Source organism: Oryzias latipes, chromosome 10 (genome assembly GCF_002234675.1).
Source record: "Oryzias latipes chromosome 10, ASM223467v1".
In the NCBI taxonomy this organism is placed as follows: Eukaryota; Metazoa; Chordata; class Actinopteri; order Beloniformes; family Adrianichthyidae; genus Oryzias; species Oryzias latipes.
In genome coordinates this window covers 18,719,738-18,736,795 of record NC_019868.2, presented here as the reverse complement: position 1 = coordinate 18,736,795, position 17,058 = coordinate 18,719,738, and the positions used below count along the sequence as shown (strand labels likewise).

Below are 17,058 nucleotides of genomic sequence, written 5' to 3'. Positions count from 1 at the left end.
CCTCATTGTTTTGGTAAGTCAAGAAATTAAAAGAAATTGTAAAAAATGGCAAAATTTCAAGTCTAATAAACTAAAAAAATGTTTAGATCTAATTTAAGACTTTTAATTTGTTTTATTTTTACATTGAAGGTTTTTCTCTGTGTGTTAATAACTGATTTAGTTTTTTGAGTAATTGCATTTTTTGAGTGGGGGATCTAATTTAAGTGACTGCTTTGATTCAAATAAAAATTAAATCACAATTTGCCTGTAACTATTGTTCAATGGAACTTCCTGCTTTTTGCATTTTTGAGATATAAACATGTACAAACATTTTGTGGTCTTCAGTGCTCATGAAAGACTTTACACATATATAGAAAAAGCGTGACTCACCCCCAGCTTCTCATTAGCATTTTCTATTACACAGTGTGCCTTTAAAATGCTTTAGTCAAAGTCAAACCCCTGAAATTGGCATTGAAATGTTTAGACTTTTCATAAACTTTAGGCACTTGAGAGAAATTTCAAAACTTAAGCTGCTTTATGCATAAAAGACTCAAAGTCGATCCCCTTACAGCTTAAGGAGGGTTCTGGTGAAGCTGCAGCTGCAGCAGAAAATGCCACAGTGGGCAGAAGAAAGTCACAGGAAGAAAACAATAGACTCTTTTTTATGGATTTAAATCTTAAAACAACTATGCAGCCCTTTATATCTAAATGTATTAGAAGTTCTGTGTATTTCAAATCAGTTCCTTTAAATATATTTCACATTTCTGTGCGATAAGCACCTTTATGGATTATGTTGGTAACTGTCCGTGTCACTGAAATTGTCGGTTAAATACGGTGGCCGAGAGGTGCAAGACACGCTTACATTTAAGATACAGCAACAGCAAATCCCAGTACAAATGAACAAATCACGAAACACAACAGCAAATACTGAAACACAACAGAAAATCATGAAACACAACAGCAAATCATGAAACACAACAACAAATCACGAAACACAACAGCAAATCACGAAACACAACAGCAAATTACGAAACACAACAGCAAATCATGAAACACAACAGCAAATACGGAAACACATCAGCAAATATGGAAACACAACAGCAAATCATGAAACACAACAGCAAATCACGAAACACAACAGCAAATTACGAAACACAACAGCAAATCATGAAACACAACAGCAAATACGGAAACACATCAGCAAATACGGAAACACAACAGCAAATCACGAAACACAACAGCAAATCACGAAACACAACAGCAAATCACGAAACACAACAGCAAATCATGAAACACAACAGCAAATCATGAAACACAACAGCAAGAACTGAAACACAACAGCAAGAACTGAAACGCAACAGCAAATCACGAAACACAACAGCAAATCATGAAACAAAACAGCAAATCACGAAACACAACAGCAAATACTGAAACACAACAGCAAATCAATTGTGTATGATTTTTTTAAATGTTATTAATTACTGTTTTCTTTATGTGGACATTTTAAATACATGAAACAGTCCTGAAGCATTCTTGTTAGAGTGGTCTTAACGGAGAGGGAATACACTTAATACCGGAAAAGCAAAAACTTTACCTTCTTAAAAGTTGTTGTAATTTTTATCCCTTGTGCTATCTTAGATGACCCCACCCTTACATTGATGTGTTATTCCTACAATGACAAAGGTGGATAAAGGTGGAAAGATTTCATATAATCCATGGACACCAGTGAAGATCACAAATCATTGAAGAAAAAAGGTTCAGAGGACTGTCTAGTGGGTCTAGATGACCCAACTCCCAATGTTAAAGTGCCTAGGATAACATTATTGTACTAATACAATTGAAGAAATGCTTTTGGACTGTCTCATGTATTGAAAATGTCCACATAAAAAAGACAGTAATAAGGAAATGTAAAAAATAATACACAATTAGTTTTATATTCCGTCACTTCCGGGATTCAGGACGTTCCGTTTCAGTTAGACGCCGTTTCTCCGCTTTCCTTGTTGTGTTTCTGGATTTGTTCATTTGTATCGAGATTGTTTTTGTAATTCAGTATTTGTTAGTTTTCACCCAAAATTGCTTTTGTGTTTCAGGACTCTGTCATTTGTTCCGTGGTTTGCTGTTGTGTTTCAGTATTTGCTGTTGTGTTGCGTGATTTGCTGTTGTGTTGCGTGATTTGCTGTTGTGTTCCGTGGTTTACTGTTGTGTTTTAGTATTTGCTGTTGTGTTGTGTGATTTGCTGTTGTGTTCCGTGGTTTGCTGTTGTGTTTTAGTATTTGCTGTTGTGTTGCGTGATTTGCTGTTGTGTTGCGTGATTTGCTGTTGTGTTTCGTGATTTACTGTTGTGTTTCGTGATTTGCTGTTGTGTTTCGTGATTTGCTGTTGTGTTTCGTGATTTGCTGTTGTTTCGTGATTTGCTGTTGTGTTTCGTGATTTGCTGTTGTGTTTCGTGATTTGCTGTTGTTTCGTGATTTGCTGTTGTGTTTCGTGATTTGCTGTTGTGTTTTGTGATTTGCTGTTGTGTTTCGTGATTTGCTGTTTTATTTCATGATTTGCTGTTGTGTTTCGTGATTCGCAGTTGTGTTTCGTGATTTGCTGTTGTGTTTCATGATTTGCTGTCGTGTTTCATGATTTGCTGTTGTGTTTCGTGATTTGTTCATTTGTACTGGGATTTGATGTTGCTGTATCTTAAATGTAAGCGTGTCTTGCACCTCTCAGCCACCGTAGTTAAAGGTAGAAGCCGTGCAGATCTCACAAACCGCTTTCCTTCATCGCTTTATTTTTTGCCCTGCATCTTTTCTGTAAAACTTCCATCACTAAAAATCATAGGAAAGCAGCTGAACTTGTTTGTGTCCTTTGGCATCCTATTTTACCCAGTAACAGCGTTACAACGGACACCGAACAAAGCTGAGGCTTTGAGAACGAATCTGCTCCAAATCTCCTTCTCATTATGCAGCTGTAATTGATTAGCTGTGTCACGAGTCTGAGATGAAGTTCGCCCACCTGATCATCACACCTTGTTGCAGCAAATGAAGCCACAACATGAGAAAAATGGGACAGAATAACGTAATTAAGGGACACAAATACAGGAGACGGTGATCAAACGGCTGATCACAGAGTGACGGACCACTTTAAGATTTCATCAACACAGTCATGCATGGACACGCAAACACAGGCAGTGGCTTGAGAGCAACCGCCCACAGGTTTTGCGTGCCCATGTGTGAAATGGCAAGAGCCACACATTGCACTCTCTGTGAATTAGCCATTGGAAGGAGGAACAGAGGAGGGTCACGGTTGAAAGAGCACATCATGTTCTCTTAATTTTCTCTCATGGGGATGGTGAGCACTAAGGACAGGGGAGAGATGGGAACAAACATGTAAAGCAACACCACTAACACATCCGTCCAGAAGAAGTCTGACAAGATGACAGACAGCCATGGAAACGTTTGTCTTGACATTGATGTGGCAGAGAGGAGGTCAAAGCACCCGGTGGAGCTTTGACTGCTTGTGAGCATATTACTTATGGCGGTTTGATCAGGATCTCGCTCTTTTCAGAATCTGTGCAAAATTGATTAAATTGACGCCGACTTTGCAATTCAGTGAGTAATCTGAAATATATTTGTCACGATGCCAAACTCAACTTAAGCGATCTGGAAACCCAGAGTTTTGTTCTTCAGCTGTGCCAGAAGATATTTCTCTTTCGCTGTCATTTACATTTTACTCCAATGCAACAACAGAGCCGTTTGCGCCCCCCCTCCCCCGTTTGAGGCCTTACTCTTTAAATCATCAACTGCAAAAAACTCTCCTCGATATGCGGCAACATTGGCCTTCATAATGGCCTTCATTATATAAGATATCTTTAATATTAACAGCGGGATCTATTTGTGGCAGAACATGCCTCCTTTGCATCACTGCAAAGACTATGTTAATATGTTGTCCTCCTTCTGTCCTTTGCCTGTGTACTACAGTGCCCATCCACTAGTTTCACAAGGTTATGATGCTTCAGTGGCCTGGCGACTGTGAACTGTCACAAGCAATCACTTATGATGGAGCGCTTGTTTCAGCACAGACATGCCGTTTTGGCAGGGCTCTGCAAGCAACTGCCTCTTTTGAAACAGGCCAGAAATGCGCAGATCAATCTGCTCAGTCGGCAGAGGGGGAGCTGCGAGCTTGAAGCCCCGTCGTAGTGTGATCCAATATTTACAAGTTGGGAGACGATGTCGTGACACTCCCTGTTGGTGCTTTGTTTTCATCACATCACGGCTATGACATCTGCTTGGTTTTTGACTGGCTGTAGCATTGAGGATTTAGGGCGCCTCACAAATACAAGAGGGATAAGATCAATGCAATAGGTGGCGATACGGTCAAAGTGATCAGAAGCCTGAAGAAGCTTTTATCGTGGAATTTTTGGGTTCTTATAGTCCATCTTTTGATCTATTGTGAATGCACTCGCAGTGGTCTTTTAATTAGGATTTTTTAGATCTTTTTTTAGAAAGCATAAAAAAAACGGTATTGTTTTCTGGGACATAGTTTCTGCAGAATGGCAGTAGTTCATTTGGAATTCGCCTCATAGTTGTGGACAGGACTGTTGGCGCAGGGTAAGCATGTTTACTGTCTCTCCAGCTAGCTCACAGTCCCTGACAACCCTAACCTCACATTACCGGTGAAACAAAAATGGTGAACAATATTCGAGCTATGCAGCCATGCACTTTTGAGCCAGATGCCAGCTCAGAAGAGGAAAACAAAGACGTTCATGGATCTATTTGTCTACAAGAGGATGTATCAAAATGGAGCGGAGCAAGGAGCTTGTCGCCTGCCGGTTGTAGGTTCTACATCACAGTCAGAAGCTTTTTCCAAGACCATATTTTCTTCTACTCCTGATTTACAATGATTTGAGAAAACAGATACTCAGAAATGCAAATTTAACTTTCTTTAAATATTTCCCCCCATCATAAGAAAAATGCTACAAGAACATGCTAAAAACACAAAAAACGCAATTTTCATTAAAGTGGACCTTTAAAAAGGCTGTATGACTTTGGTCGGGACCATGCCATCAGCATCTACTATTAAGGAAGACTGCAGAATTTCATTGTCCCACAGAAGCCATAGCAATGCATGAACCTTTGAGGAAGCACAATTCAAATCTGCTGTTCCAGCTCCAGCAGGGGATTACTGATTCAGTGATTAGAGTTATTGTAGTGAAGTGGAGGGTATGGCCTTTAGCTACAGTAGCTGCAAGTGTCTGCAGAATCTATGGGAACCAAGATCAGCTATAAAGGTGATATTAGGGGGGAATAAAAAAAAAAAAAGAAAAGACAAAAGCAGTAGGGGTCAGTTAAAAATGTTTGCTTCAGTGACTGAGATCCATAAGAAGGTTTGAGATTTTTACGCATTTCCATTTCTGCCATTTCAAAAAAGGGTACATGAGGGTAAATGAGATTTTCAAATGAAAAAAGTAATCTCAGCCGCAAATAACATAACCCACCCTCCTAGAGAGGTTTTGCTCACAGAGAAAACAAAACGGAAAGCAGCCATCACGCAGAGCACGAGATGAATAGTTCATAACAGTGGCCTACTCCTTGTTCATTTTACTTAAAATGCGCACCAAGTATGCTCCATTCTTATCAGAAACTGTTTTTCTTACAGCGGCAAATGTGTGTCTGAGATTCTTGTGTCCCTGTCCTGTGTAGTCCCCTCATAGGGTTTATCGTTGCTTTTTCATATGGTCAGCCACTTCCTCCTGCTCATCACAAGGCTGCGTCGATACCATCTTCAATAAAGGAACACAGACGTAGTCTGAGGTTGTGGACTTATAGTTTTAAGCCCATTTTTATTATTTGAACAGCTGCAAACAGATGTGCAGAGCAGGGATGGGCTGTCACACCACATCATGTCTGCTGACGAAACTGAGATGCTGATCTTCTAAGGCTTTGCATGCTTTGTCATGCTCTCAATGTAACATTAATTCTGGTTAAAAGATTTAAAAAACAAAATGCATTTAAAAGCAGTTTATCCTTACATGTTGCAACTGCCAAATTAGTAAATTATATAAAATAATATTTATAAAAAGCATTATATTTAGTACCAACACATGGCAGTAATATTTTGTCAGCTGCTCTTGTGATAACAGGCTGCAGACTTTATCAGAGTATTCCTTCCATGGCCAGTTTGTCATAATCCCTCCTATAATTTGGAATGCACGATAAGCACACCATAAAATTAGTCCGAGGAAATTAATTGGAAATTAAAAAATCCCAACTGACGGTTTGAAGACAGCACCAAGGACTAATAAGTGTCGGGGCATGGGAAATCTTTAAACACTCTGAAGTAAATTTACCATATGATGAAGTTTGGTGTGCGTTCAAAGCAAAAATCTGTTCTCCCACTGCATACTAGTCATACTCCGTCACAGCTGAAAATGGCCAAACGCCCCGCGTTTGTTGGAAGCACAGAGACTTGAAGGCATCACAGCAGTAAGGGAGGAAATCTGTTGTTTTGCCAAACAACATCTGCCGACATCGCTGATTCCAAGATAAATAACTCTCCGACAGCAGCTCTTCTCTGCAGGTTGAGTTTAAGAGGATCTTTGATATTCTGATTAAAAATTCATCGTGTTGAATCTGCCTTGCAGTGTGTACTATGTTTTGTATTTTGAATCTCATTACTGCTTTCAGCAATGTGCCTGATGCTAAAAAAGATGCAGCAGAGGGCATTTCATGGCCAGTAAATTAGGTTAAAAATAATGTTCCCTTTGGAGATTTGGTCTTTGGAACTGTTTCACCCTGTTATGTGTTGTTTTATTAGGAAATACAACAAAGTTTTATACCAGCCCTTTAGTTCTTTGTTGTAAATATAGCAAAAAAGATTTAAAAAAAAGCACATTTAGAAAAATCGTAAATAATAACATATGTTTTGAAAGCAAAAAAAAAAAAGCTGTCCTTGTGTTAGGTCATTGAGTATAAACTAAAAAAGAGGTGAAAAATATTTAAAGAAAATGACGACATCAAATGATAATCCTAATTTAATCTCAAAGTGCATTATGGGTCGGTCCCATGAGCTGTCGGCGTGCTTCCCCTCTCAAAGATTTTTGCAGCCCACAGAGCATGCGACTCCATCCAGGCTCATTTTTGCTCTCATTTCACTGAGACCCATATCTAGCCTCTTCAACAGCCCCATGAGACCACCTGGCCTGCTGACCTCAAAATCACTCCATTACTGAACAGTGGCTCATGTTTCTCTCAGAGGTTTCTGTAGGGTTGTGTTGTTTGTTTAACCAAACCATTTATCCCTCTTGTTTTACAACGTGCAATTTACACAAAAAAGAAAATACTTTTAGTTAGAAGAATATGCCATAAAAAATACTCTTTCTTATCTAAAGCAGAAATTTAGTTAGTCTCTGCCAGAAAATAGAGACCAACTCAGTGGCTTGGTGGACAAATCAGTGGACGTAAACCTTAATGACTTGCTAAGAATAAAACAAACTTGTCAGATAAACTTTGTATTTAAGCATAATATAATGTTTTTAATAATATAATTCAGTTTCTATTTTTTGGCAGGGTCCCATGTCCTGTGTGGGTGTTTAGACATTTTTTGTCTGAATAAACAACATCTCATTAGGCATGAGAGGTGCTCTTAACATGTAGTCTGATCAATATGCCTTTTATTAATCTAAAAAGTGCTGACGGGGAGTGGTTTTCCTAGGTCTGTGTGTCCCATTGGGCTTGTTTAAGAAGTGCAGCAAAAGTGACAGATCTTTGATCAGCAAGACTGTGAGCTCACATGTTTATCCAGTGGTAATGTATAGAGTCCTCACATGAATATTTATCTTGAAAATCCCTTTCTTTACCCCTTTCATTTCATCTCAAACACAAAGACAGTCCGTTCAGTTCTATAAATTAAAACTGACTTGACTGAAATAGAGTTTGCCTCTATCCTTGCCGCTGCTCCCCAACTATCTCACAAACACGGGGGCACGTGTCGGATGGAACCATGTCCTTTTCAGTTTATAAAACAGTTGATTTAAATTCAAAACAACAACAGTGTGCAGTTTCAAGTAACAATCATAGATTATATAGTTATATAACCCTATTTCAGATGAATGTATTTGATTATTTACAAAGCTTTCATTAAGGTTTTTTGGCTCAATACAATTTAGTTGAAGAGTTTGTGGACTTTTATTGAAAAAGGCAGTCTGACACTGAAATATGTAAAACATTTAAACAATATTTTAAACTATTAAAGTTGTAACACTCAGAATTTTCTCCGTTTTGGATGTTTTTTACTGAAGCATCAAAGTGCTTTTTTTTAAAACTTATTTTCCTTTGTGTGTTTTTGTTGACTTCTTATGGCTGTAAATCATTTAACAATGCTGTCGCTGTTTTAGAAGGGAATACTAAATGTTTTTCAGTCAAAAGGCAAAAAGTTTTACATTTCAAACCTGAAATCAAAAAACAGTCATAAAAAACTGAAGCACTACACTTTTGGTACACACACGGGCCTGATGACTGGTTTAAAATTGCATGCAGTTAAAAAAATAAATAAATAAAAATAAACCTGTGTCATATTCTAGGACAGAACCACAGTAGTTCATCAGAAATTCACCTCAGAGTTGTGGGCGGGACTGCAGGCGCAGAGCAACCCAGCCCCCCCTTTCATCACCCATGACTGAGGTTTACTCTCCCACTAGCTTACAGCTCCTCACACCCCCATCCCATATTAAAGATGCAACAAAAATGGACAGCAATATTGGAGCTGATGTACAATTTTGAGCCAGATGCCAGCACAGACAAGGAAAATGAAGGCGAACATGAATCTTGTCATTTACAAGTGGTTGCCTTGGAATCGAGGACAGCAGGGAGTTTGTTGCCCGCCTATTGTAGCTTCTACGTCACAACTACGGGCTTTATTAAATAACTTTTTGTCATTGGCTTCTAATTTACAAAGATTTGATTAACGAAATACTCAAAAACCCAATTTTGAGGTTAATTTTCTTAATTATACGTCCTCCATAATCAAGAGAATCAAGAGTTGTTTTTTTTTTTATAATTTTTTATAATTAATATAATGAGATAAATGCCAGAAGAAAATGTTAAAAACGCCAAAAACGGGATTTTCCTTGGACTGAGCCTTTAAATAAGGCTTGGTGATCAACCAGTAATTTTCACAAAAATCTGTATCAACCATCAACTCAAAAATGCTGTCTGGAAAATCTTCTCTAAACATCCTAACTAATATGTTGTTGATGTCTACCGGTCTTAATAAAGCAGAGTCATTCATGCATTTACTATGCAAAATTCCATCCTATACGAAAGAATTTCGTGTTTTATGAGCTTGTTAAAATAGGGCAGAAGGAAGTTTGTGGCATACAAACTGGAGTATTTCTCTGCATGCGATTGCTCGTATTCGTCCACACTTGCATGCATATGTGTATGCATCCATAAACAAACCTCCATCTGTGCCTCAAACACAGCTGGACTGTGATGGCATGTCCTTGTATAACCCCATAGCCTGAAGAGGTCTCAGTCTCAAATGTGTGGTCTTATTTGGTAGGGTGCGGATGCACTGAACAACTTAGAAAAAAAAAATCATTTCTGCATTAATGCCACCATCCCTCTCCCCTTTCATTAGATTACACATTTTTTGCATCCTTCTTTCCATATTCTCATCATTGATTGAAGTAACAACCTTAAAGAACCATAACAATTATCTTACCATTACTTGTATGACTAGCTTTTTGTAGCATATTTCTATCCCTGGGTACAAACCAACTTTGTAGATATTTAGTACACGGAAAACGACAACTGCAAGAGCTACACAACAGAATAAGTGTAAGGATTTAATAGAAGGCCCTTGATCTGTGCTTCAAGTCCCTTCTGCCACACAAGCTCCATCAAGTGCTAACATGTAACACTCTCTTCTAGTGTCGTTGAAAAGAGATAGACCTCCAAGGTTTGTGTAAAGGTCAGTAAAGACGACCATTTTACGGATGTGTGTGTAAACAACAATATGACTGCAACCCCACTGAGTTATGATGATATTTCACATCTGTTTAAACACAAGCATCTGGTTACAGAGGACACATGATGCATTTTGGGATTTGGAAAGGTCAAAGGCGTCAATTTTTGTTTTCAAGGACTCCGTTACGGAACTGTTTGAAATGCTCTGCTTTGCTTGGACTTTGTCTTCATTGTCATGCACAACAAAAGTTAAGAAGTTAGGTTTTAAATGGCTAAAATGAAATAACCTAAATGATCCACAGAATCTTTACAAATACTGGAGGTAAGGTTGTTTCACACGTGTTCCAACGGCATAATACTATGAGAAACGCAACACGCTTTTACATTTCAGCCTTCCTAGTGGGTCAGAAGTCACCAGATTAATTGGATTTGTTAAATAAAAAGGGAACAAATATCTTAAGCAAGATTCTTAAGAATAAGACTGGTTGTTCCTTAATGCAAATCAATCCAGTGTATAGTGTAAAAACATTTCCTTATTTCCTCTCTGAAACTTGAGATAAAGAACAAAGCAACAAACTTTATTCAAGCTTTAGCTGGATATTAAGGTCAGCTTGTTCGATCACTGACTTTTACTTTACTAGAACATGCAACATTACTTGTTCTTTCTCAGTAATTATAAAATCTTCCAGGATAGTTGGGGCTGTTAGAAATGGTAGTTGATAGGTACTTCACTGGAGAGCATATGTCAAGTTATAATTTTGCAGCGAGCATGAGAAATACCTCATTAATACTGTATGTTTCATAAACCTGGACCGGCCAACATAAACATCAAAGATCATCCGTTCATTAAATGCAACAAAACCTCAAGAATCTGCTTCACTGATTAAGTAAATTCATGCCCAATATTTATTTGATTTACAATGCTGTACCATTCATAAAACATTGACATCAGTCATTTCAATCAGTCATCTGAAAACAGCAGCTGCACACACGTTACTGTTGTACTCAATAGCTGGAAATTGCAAGTTTGAGCATAAGAATTAAAGTGATTGTTTATGTGCACAGAATAATCTGGAGTGGTTCTGAATAATGTGTTTGCTTGTGTTTCAATAACTGAATTATTTCTGTTTACATGTTAATGAGCATATTATGAATAATGCACCGTTGGCAACACATGACATTGTTTCTTTTCTGGGAACTAACCTACCCCTCTTTCATCATATGTGGCATTACATTTGAGTTTGTATTTGTATGTGTAGGTGCGTGTTACAAGGAATTTACACTTGCTTTCATTCATTTGCTTAACAACAGACGTCAAGAACATGAGAATATCATGGGTGGAGTGATGAGGCTTGTGAACATACCATTCATATCCAAATCCTCTAGAAGACAAGACAAAAGATTCAAAGCCTGGATTGGTGGGGAAAGAAAAAATTGTGCCACAATTTACTAATTAAGGCTTAGAAAGTTCCACACAAGCACCAGAACATTCTATGCGTGCTTTTACCCATGTGTATGTTTTTAATTATGAAAAAGGTGTTCACATGCACAATTTTATGTAAAAGATTAGAATATTTCATATAATAATTGGACTATTCTAATCATGATCCAACTAAGTCTAAGAAAATCTAAAAACTTTTCATAAACACGTTTTTTTAGGACTGACAAGGACATGAAAGTCAACTGAAGAAGCTAATCCTTGTAGCGTGTTAGCACTTAGTTTTTGTACTCAGTTCATTAAGTTTTATTATCAATACAAATACACATAAATGCATGAAGAGTAACAAAGTGCTGTTGAATTAATAATGTTCTGGAAATGAAAACATCTAGTTTTCAGCCTCTGAGTTAGCAAGCTGAGGCTGATATAAGTACGGTAATTAAATATTTTTGCAGTTTGTAATTTGACCTGAGCATCACTCTAGTTTTGTTTTTCCTCCTGGTTTTGTACCATAGGGCCCATGACTGAAGTAAGTTCTTAAACAGTGGCAATATGGTCGGCATTTTCCAAAAGTTTTGTCTAAAGTTTTGACCAGGGAGCTGGTTTGTTAACTAAACGGCAAACTGAACTGTTATCAGTTTTGGTTAGCATCATCAGCAGTGGAGCTAAATCTGAGAAATGGTTTTATTTTACTGCTCAGATAAAAAATTTGCAATTAAATTACCTTGTATTTTCTTGCATTGGAAAAGAGTATTAAAAATTAATGTAGACTATTACATTTAAGTAATAATAATCCAAAAAGTTCCAACATTTACATTTTATATTTCGAAATTGTATGATAACCACAAAATAATCAGGATATTTCATATTTGACCCCCCAATTTGACAATAATCTACAGTACAAATACACAAATGACCTAAAACGTGTTTTTAAATCCAATTCTGAAACACAGAATGTTTTGTTTGCTTTGCAATTTGTTGGGATGAATTTCATAAATGTAGAGGATGTTGAGTTGAGATAAGGGAATAATCAGTACTGTGGATTTATACTGAAACATCTAGGAAGTGTAAAGAACAAGGAATTGTCAAATTTCTACAAGATATTTTTCTTAAAAGTAACTTGTCTGAGTCTCAAATGCCAAAAAGTTAAAAAATTATCACATTCATTATGCTTTTATGTCCCGTAATTCTTTAAATCCAAACAACACCACTCAATTTGACTTTATCTTGTTTTCATACATATTTAAAGCAATTTCAGGGCAAGAAGATGTAAAAAAAAAGTAAAAACTAATATGGAAGAAGACAAAAGTCATTGAAGTCTGTGCTTCTGCCAAGGTTTAAAAACCTGGAAGATTCAATAAAAGATGTGTAGGCAGATGTAAAAAGGCTGGCAAGTGAGGACACACACCATTAGCCTAATGACAGAATGAGGGATGAAGAAGAGGGAGATGAGATTCTAAACTCAAGCTGTGCAAAATTTGCCTTTATCAAGAATCAAGGCGAGTAATCTCATAAATAGCAAGGCAAAAGGAAGCTCAAGGGTGGCTGATGTTTTCTGTTTTGTTTTATTTTCCACGCCTCAAGAAAAGCAATTACAGAAAAAAAGGTAAACAGAAAAGTTTGCCAAGAATGAACATTCATAAGTAAACTGTGTGCTTTCCTCAAATTGATTACCTTTTTGTCTCTGCTCTTTGGGGACTCATACCTGACTAACCAGCTTCCACAACTATTATGGACCATGAGCTGATAATTACGCATTTAACATTTCTTGTGCTACTTCAAAGAAACAACAGCTTTGTCACCTCATCCCATGCTGCTGTGGCACAAAGTGAAGCCTCCAGGATTACCAAGGCCTCGCATTGTTTGTACAGACACTAATTCAATTAATCCTATGTTGCTTTAAACTGACTTGAAAGAAGTTGCATTTAATTATGATTTTATTACAGCTAAGGATTTGTATTTTTTGTTTCTGAAAAAAAACAAGAATGTTAGTTTAATTTGCACATCTGCATTTCTTAAAAAAAATGATCTTTGAAATAACTCATAAAATCCTGGGTTTATGCTGTTACTTTTCTCCAAACTTGTCCTTTTCATGCTAAAAACGTTAAAATATACAGACATAAGGTTAACCGATATGAAGCAGTAAAAGGCGCCCACTGATGATAAAATGATTTTAAAAAAATTAGTTTAAAAAAATTTAAAAAAACAAACAGTGGCACTAAGAAAACCTGAAGCTCTTCATTTGCTGACAGCACATGGACTTAAGGCTTAGATGTCGGCAGATAAGTGATAATTAATAACTGTCAGCTTTGTTTTGTTCCTTACATTGACAGACAGAGCGCATTAGAGGTGCTTGTGGACGTCACTAAGGCTTAGCATGTTATGTGTACACTTTCAGACCTCTGTTAGACAATATAACTCCTGACAAAAGCTTCAGACTTTTTTTCTTCAAAATACACTTAAAAGGACACTTTGTCACTGTAACTTTGAGAACTGTTCATGCTTAATGTTCTTTTATCTATGGAGAAGACAATTAATTATCATTCAGGACTGTAAAATCACCTGTTTAATCAAGTTTACTTTGCTGCCAGAACAGCTTTGACTCATTAGGCCAGAACACCGGACCCCTGGGGTTGCTCTGCGATGTCCGCCTCCTTGGCAGCAGATCTTTGGGTCCTGTGAGTTTTGGGCCGGCTCCAGCACATCCCTGAAATGCTCTTACAGACTGGGAACGAGGAAGTTTCAAGGCCTGTTAAATCACTGGGGAACCAGATTGTCGCTGAGTGGTTTATCTATGAAGGTATCAGTAAAAAAGGTCAAAGAAGACACTGCTTTGACAGTTGCACCCACTTATTTACTGAAAAGGGACAAAGACCAAAGTCTTTAAAAAAGTAAAAAAAAAAATAACACTTTCTTTTGTTTGATGAGGGGTTGGGTTTTTGAAAAGACTGGGCTGTCAGCAGTATGTTTATGGTTTATTTAAATACATTTAAGCTTATTCATTGTGTTACAATCATTGAAAGTTTTTCTTCAAACAACCTGCATCTACAATATATTTTTTGGACATCCTGAACTGTTTGCATGCTTCTCCCTGAATAGCTCTTGAACAGGGGCGTGACACAGTCCTGCTGGGGGAGGCTACTGGTCACTGCAGCACTTGCACAGTGTTTCATACATGGAAGCAGAGAACTATGAGGTCTGTCAGGGGAGCATAAACTGTTGAGTTCACCACATGTTTTCATGTTGCGCTCTGATTGACAGGTTCTATACTTTGTCTTCCCCTGATTTTAATTAAATTCTGATATCAATTATTTTTTTTGTCTATCACACTTACCTTCCTCTTCAAAGTGTGCGAAATTGCAAAGCATTATCTATCCTATATCCCCTCTCATTTGTTTATTGTTTCCCTTGGATGCCTTCGTTAAGACGAATGCAGCTCTGCTGAGGGCGATACGATGCTCTGCTCCAACTCCCTCCCTCTTCAGACCCACCTCCTCTGCAGGTCTCAGTCCAACTCATTTGCTAGCAATGGTTGGGGAGTTATGGATTTTTTTTCTCTTCTTCTTCCTTTTACCCAATGACAGGACAGTGAGGTGCTATGAGGGCTGAGTGCTAATGAGCTGAGTCTGCAGTGCTGGGGGGAGATGCTCCCTAACACAGGAGGAGTCAGAGGACGGAGCAGGCTGAGGCGCTCTTGCTCACGGGTAGTCGGTGGTCCATTATGACTGTGCCATGCGGGGGTTAAAGGGACGCAGTCGCACCAGTCACTCAAACAGAGCTGTGCACCCAGAAGTTTGTATTTAAATCAATTCAAGAAGTTGTTGAAATAGCATAGACGCCTTTTTATCCAAACTTTTTAAGCATTTTTGTCCATATTAAAAGATAGTTGACTAAATAAAAATGAGTAACAATGACTGTCACGTTTCTTGACATAAATACACATTAAGCCAAAATTATGGATAGGATAGGGTACACGTAAAAGAGTAAACTAACAAGCATACTGCATCATTGACTTTAAAATACATTTAACAACAGATTAAATGCAAAATGCAGGAGAAGGTGGATCCAATAATACTCTGAGTTACTCCCACAAATAACCGTTATTGCTGGTTTTTACAGGACAATTTCAGCCACATAAGTGTGCTTGCATACAGGTTTCTCTCTTTTTTCCCATCCCACTGAGACCTTCTGAGTCAGAGTGAGGTGAGCAGAACCTCAGCTGTGGGCTCTACAAGCTCCATAGGAGTTCAGCATAAATAATTCTGCTCATTCTTGGTGGACAGAAGTGCTGGGGATTCCAACGAGCAGGCTGACAGGGAAGCGCACTTACATGCATGGGTGACTGAAAAGCTGTTGGACGACTCCAGGTTGTCGACATTATAGTTGAGATGGAAAGGCTTTTCAGTGGTGTTTTGATTGGTGTTGTAGAGCTGGACAGCGAACCTGAACGCGCTGTGCTCCTGCACAGTGGAACGCATGAAGAGCCCCCCTTAAAGAAATGAGAACAAATCAGACAACTCTTCAGCAGTTTTTCAAATGCTTTTTTCAATTTTATAAACTGATTGCACTTAAATTAAAAAAAAAAAGCAGATGACAGAACAACTCCTGCATTCACCTGTGCGCCTGGCTGTAACTCTGCGCCCTGACCGGAAAAACTAAAGACTTCTCCCGACATCTCCACTAAAAGCCCTACTAATTTAGATTGCTATTATTTAGACTCAATTCACTTTATTTAATTGCTGTATTAGTTTTAAGAGCAGCAGCTTTTGGCACGCAGCTCATTCTGAGGGGGAAAGGAAAGCAAGTTAGTCGGCAGCATTTTTACGCAGAGCCCGTTCTTTCTGAAATCGCTGTGTTCGTCCACATTTTATTCTCCAAATAGAATCATCTTGAGCCTAATAAAGCAAAAGACTTACCGATGTTAATCTGATTGGGGAATCCTGCGAATGTGCAGTCAAAGAGCCACAGCAGGAGGAGAACCACGCGTTGTGCCATTTTCTCCGACCTATCTATTCAACTCCTAGAAACGGTTTGTGTAAGCAGATTCATATGTTCTGGATGAAAGACGGAAGCGAACGGAAATCCAGTGGATAGCTAATGGGCGCTCACAGTGCACCAATTCATTCATTGAGGTGCAACACAGCTGCAGAGGCTTTTTTTTCTTCCCTTTTTTCAACTAAGAAAGAGGGGAGAGAGAGAGGCAGAAGGAAAGAGGGAGGGGAGGGGTCGTGGAGGAAAGAAGGAGCTGATCTGATCTTTGATTGGACGCGGCCAGTGTTGGTCAAACTTGATCTGACGAAGAAGCCTTACGCCGCTGGGCTTTGAGACCGTGGAAGCAGCTCTGCGCACGTGAACACCAGTTTGACCGGGCCAATAAAAACGTTCAATTCGGAAGTGTCTGTGGGAGTAGGTGCATTTACCAGAGTGGACCAGTAGACAGGGATGAAAGTGGTGGTGGGGTTTGACACTGTAAAACACAAAATGCCTTAAAAGTTTGCTCCCACGAGTTTACAGATGACATCATTTAAAACCAGACTCCAATTTGTTTTGGAGCTGTGACAATCAACCTTCCATTAAAAAAAAGATGAAACTGAGGCACGTCCTTTTCTGTTAAACGGGGCATAGCATGTAAAAAAATATTGAGACAAAAAAATTTGTTTTTTATTGTTTTCCTTTTTTCTAACTCTA

General features: G+C 38.2%; 1 protein-coding gene across 5 annotated transcripts in view; it reads right to left on the bottom strand.

The window, feature by feature from the left end:
- The window catches only part of LOC101171999 (glutamate receptor 3), a 93,745-nt gene extending 77,184 nt beyond the window's left edge, over nucleotides 1–16,561 (bottom strand). For 3 of the 5 annotated variants that reach the window (XR_002291017.1, XM_023959271.1, XM_011480313.2), the window contains exons 1-2: nucleotides 16,287–16,561; nucleotides 15,701–15,859 (exon numbers count right to left, since the gene is read on the bottom strand). Coding sequence is in view for 4 of the 5 variants with exons in the window: in XM_023959271.1 (XP_023815039.1) it covers nucleotides 15,701–15,859; nucleotides 16,287–16,365 (238 nt within the window). In the remaining variant the exon portion in view is untranslated. The remainder of the gene's footprint in view (nucleotides 1–15,700; nucleotides 15,860–16,286) is intronic. The other 2 variants (XM_023959270.1, XM_023959269.1) reach the window with 1 other exon arrangement.
- Between the last annotated feature and the right edge of the window lie 497 nt (nucleotides 16,562–17,058).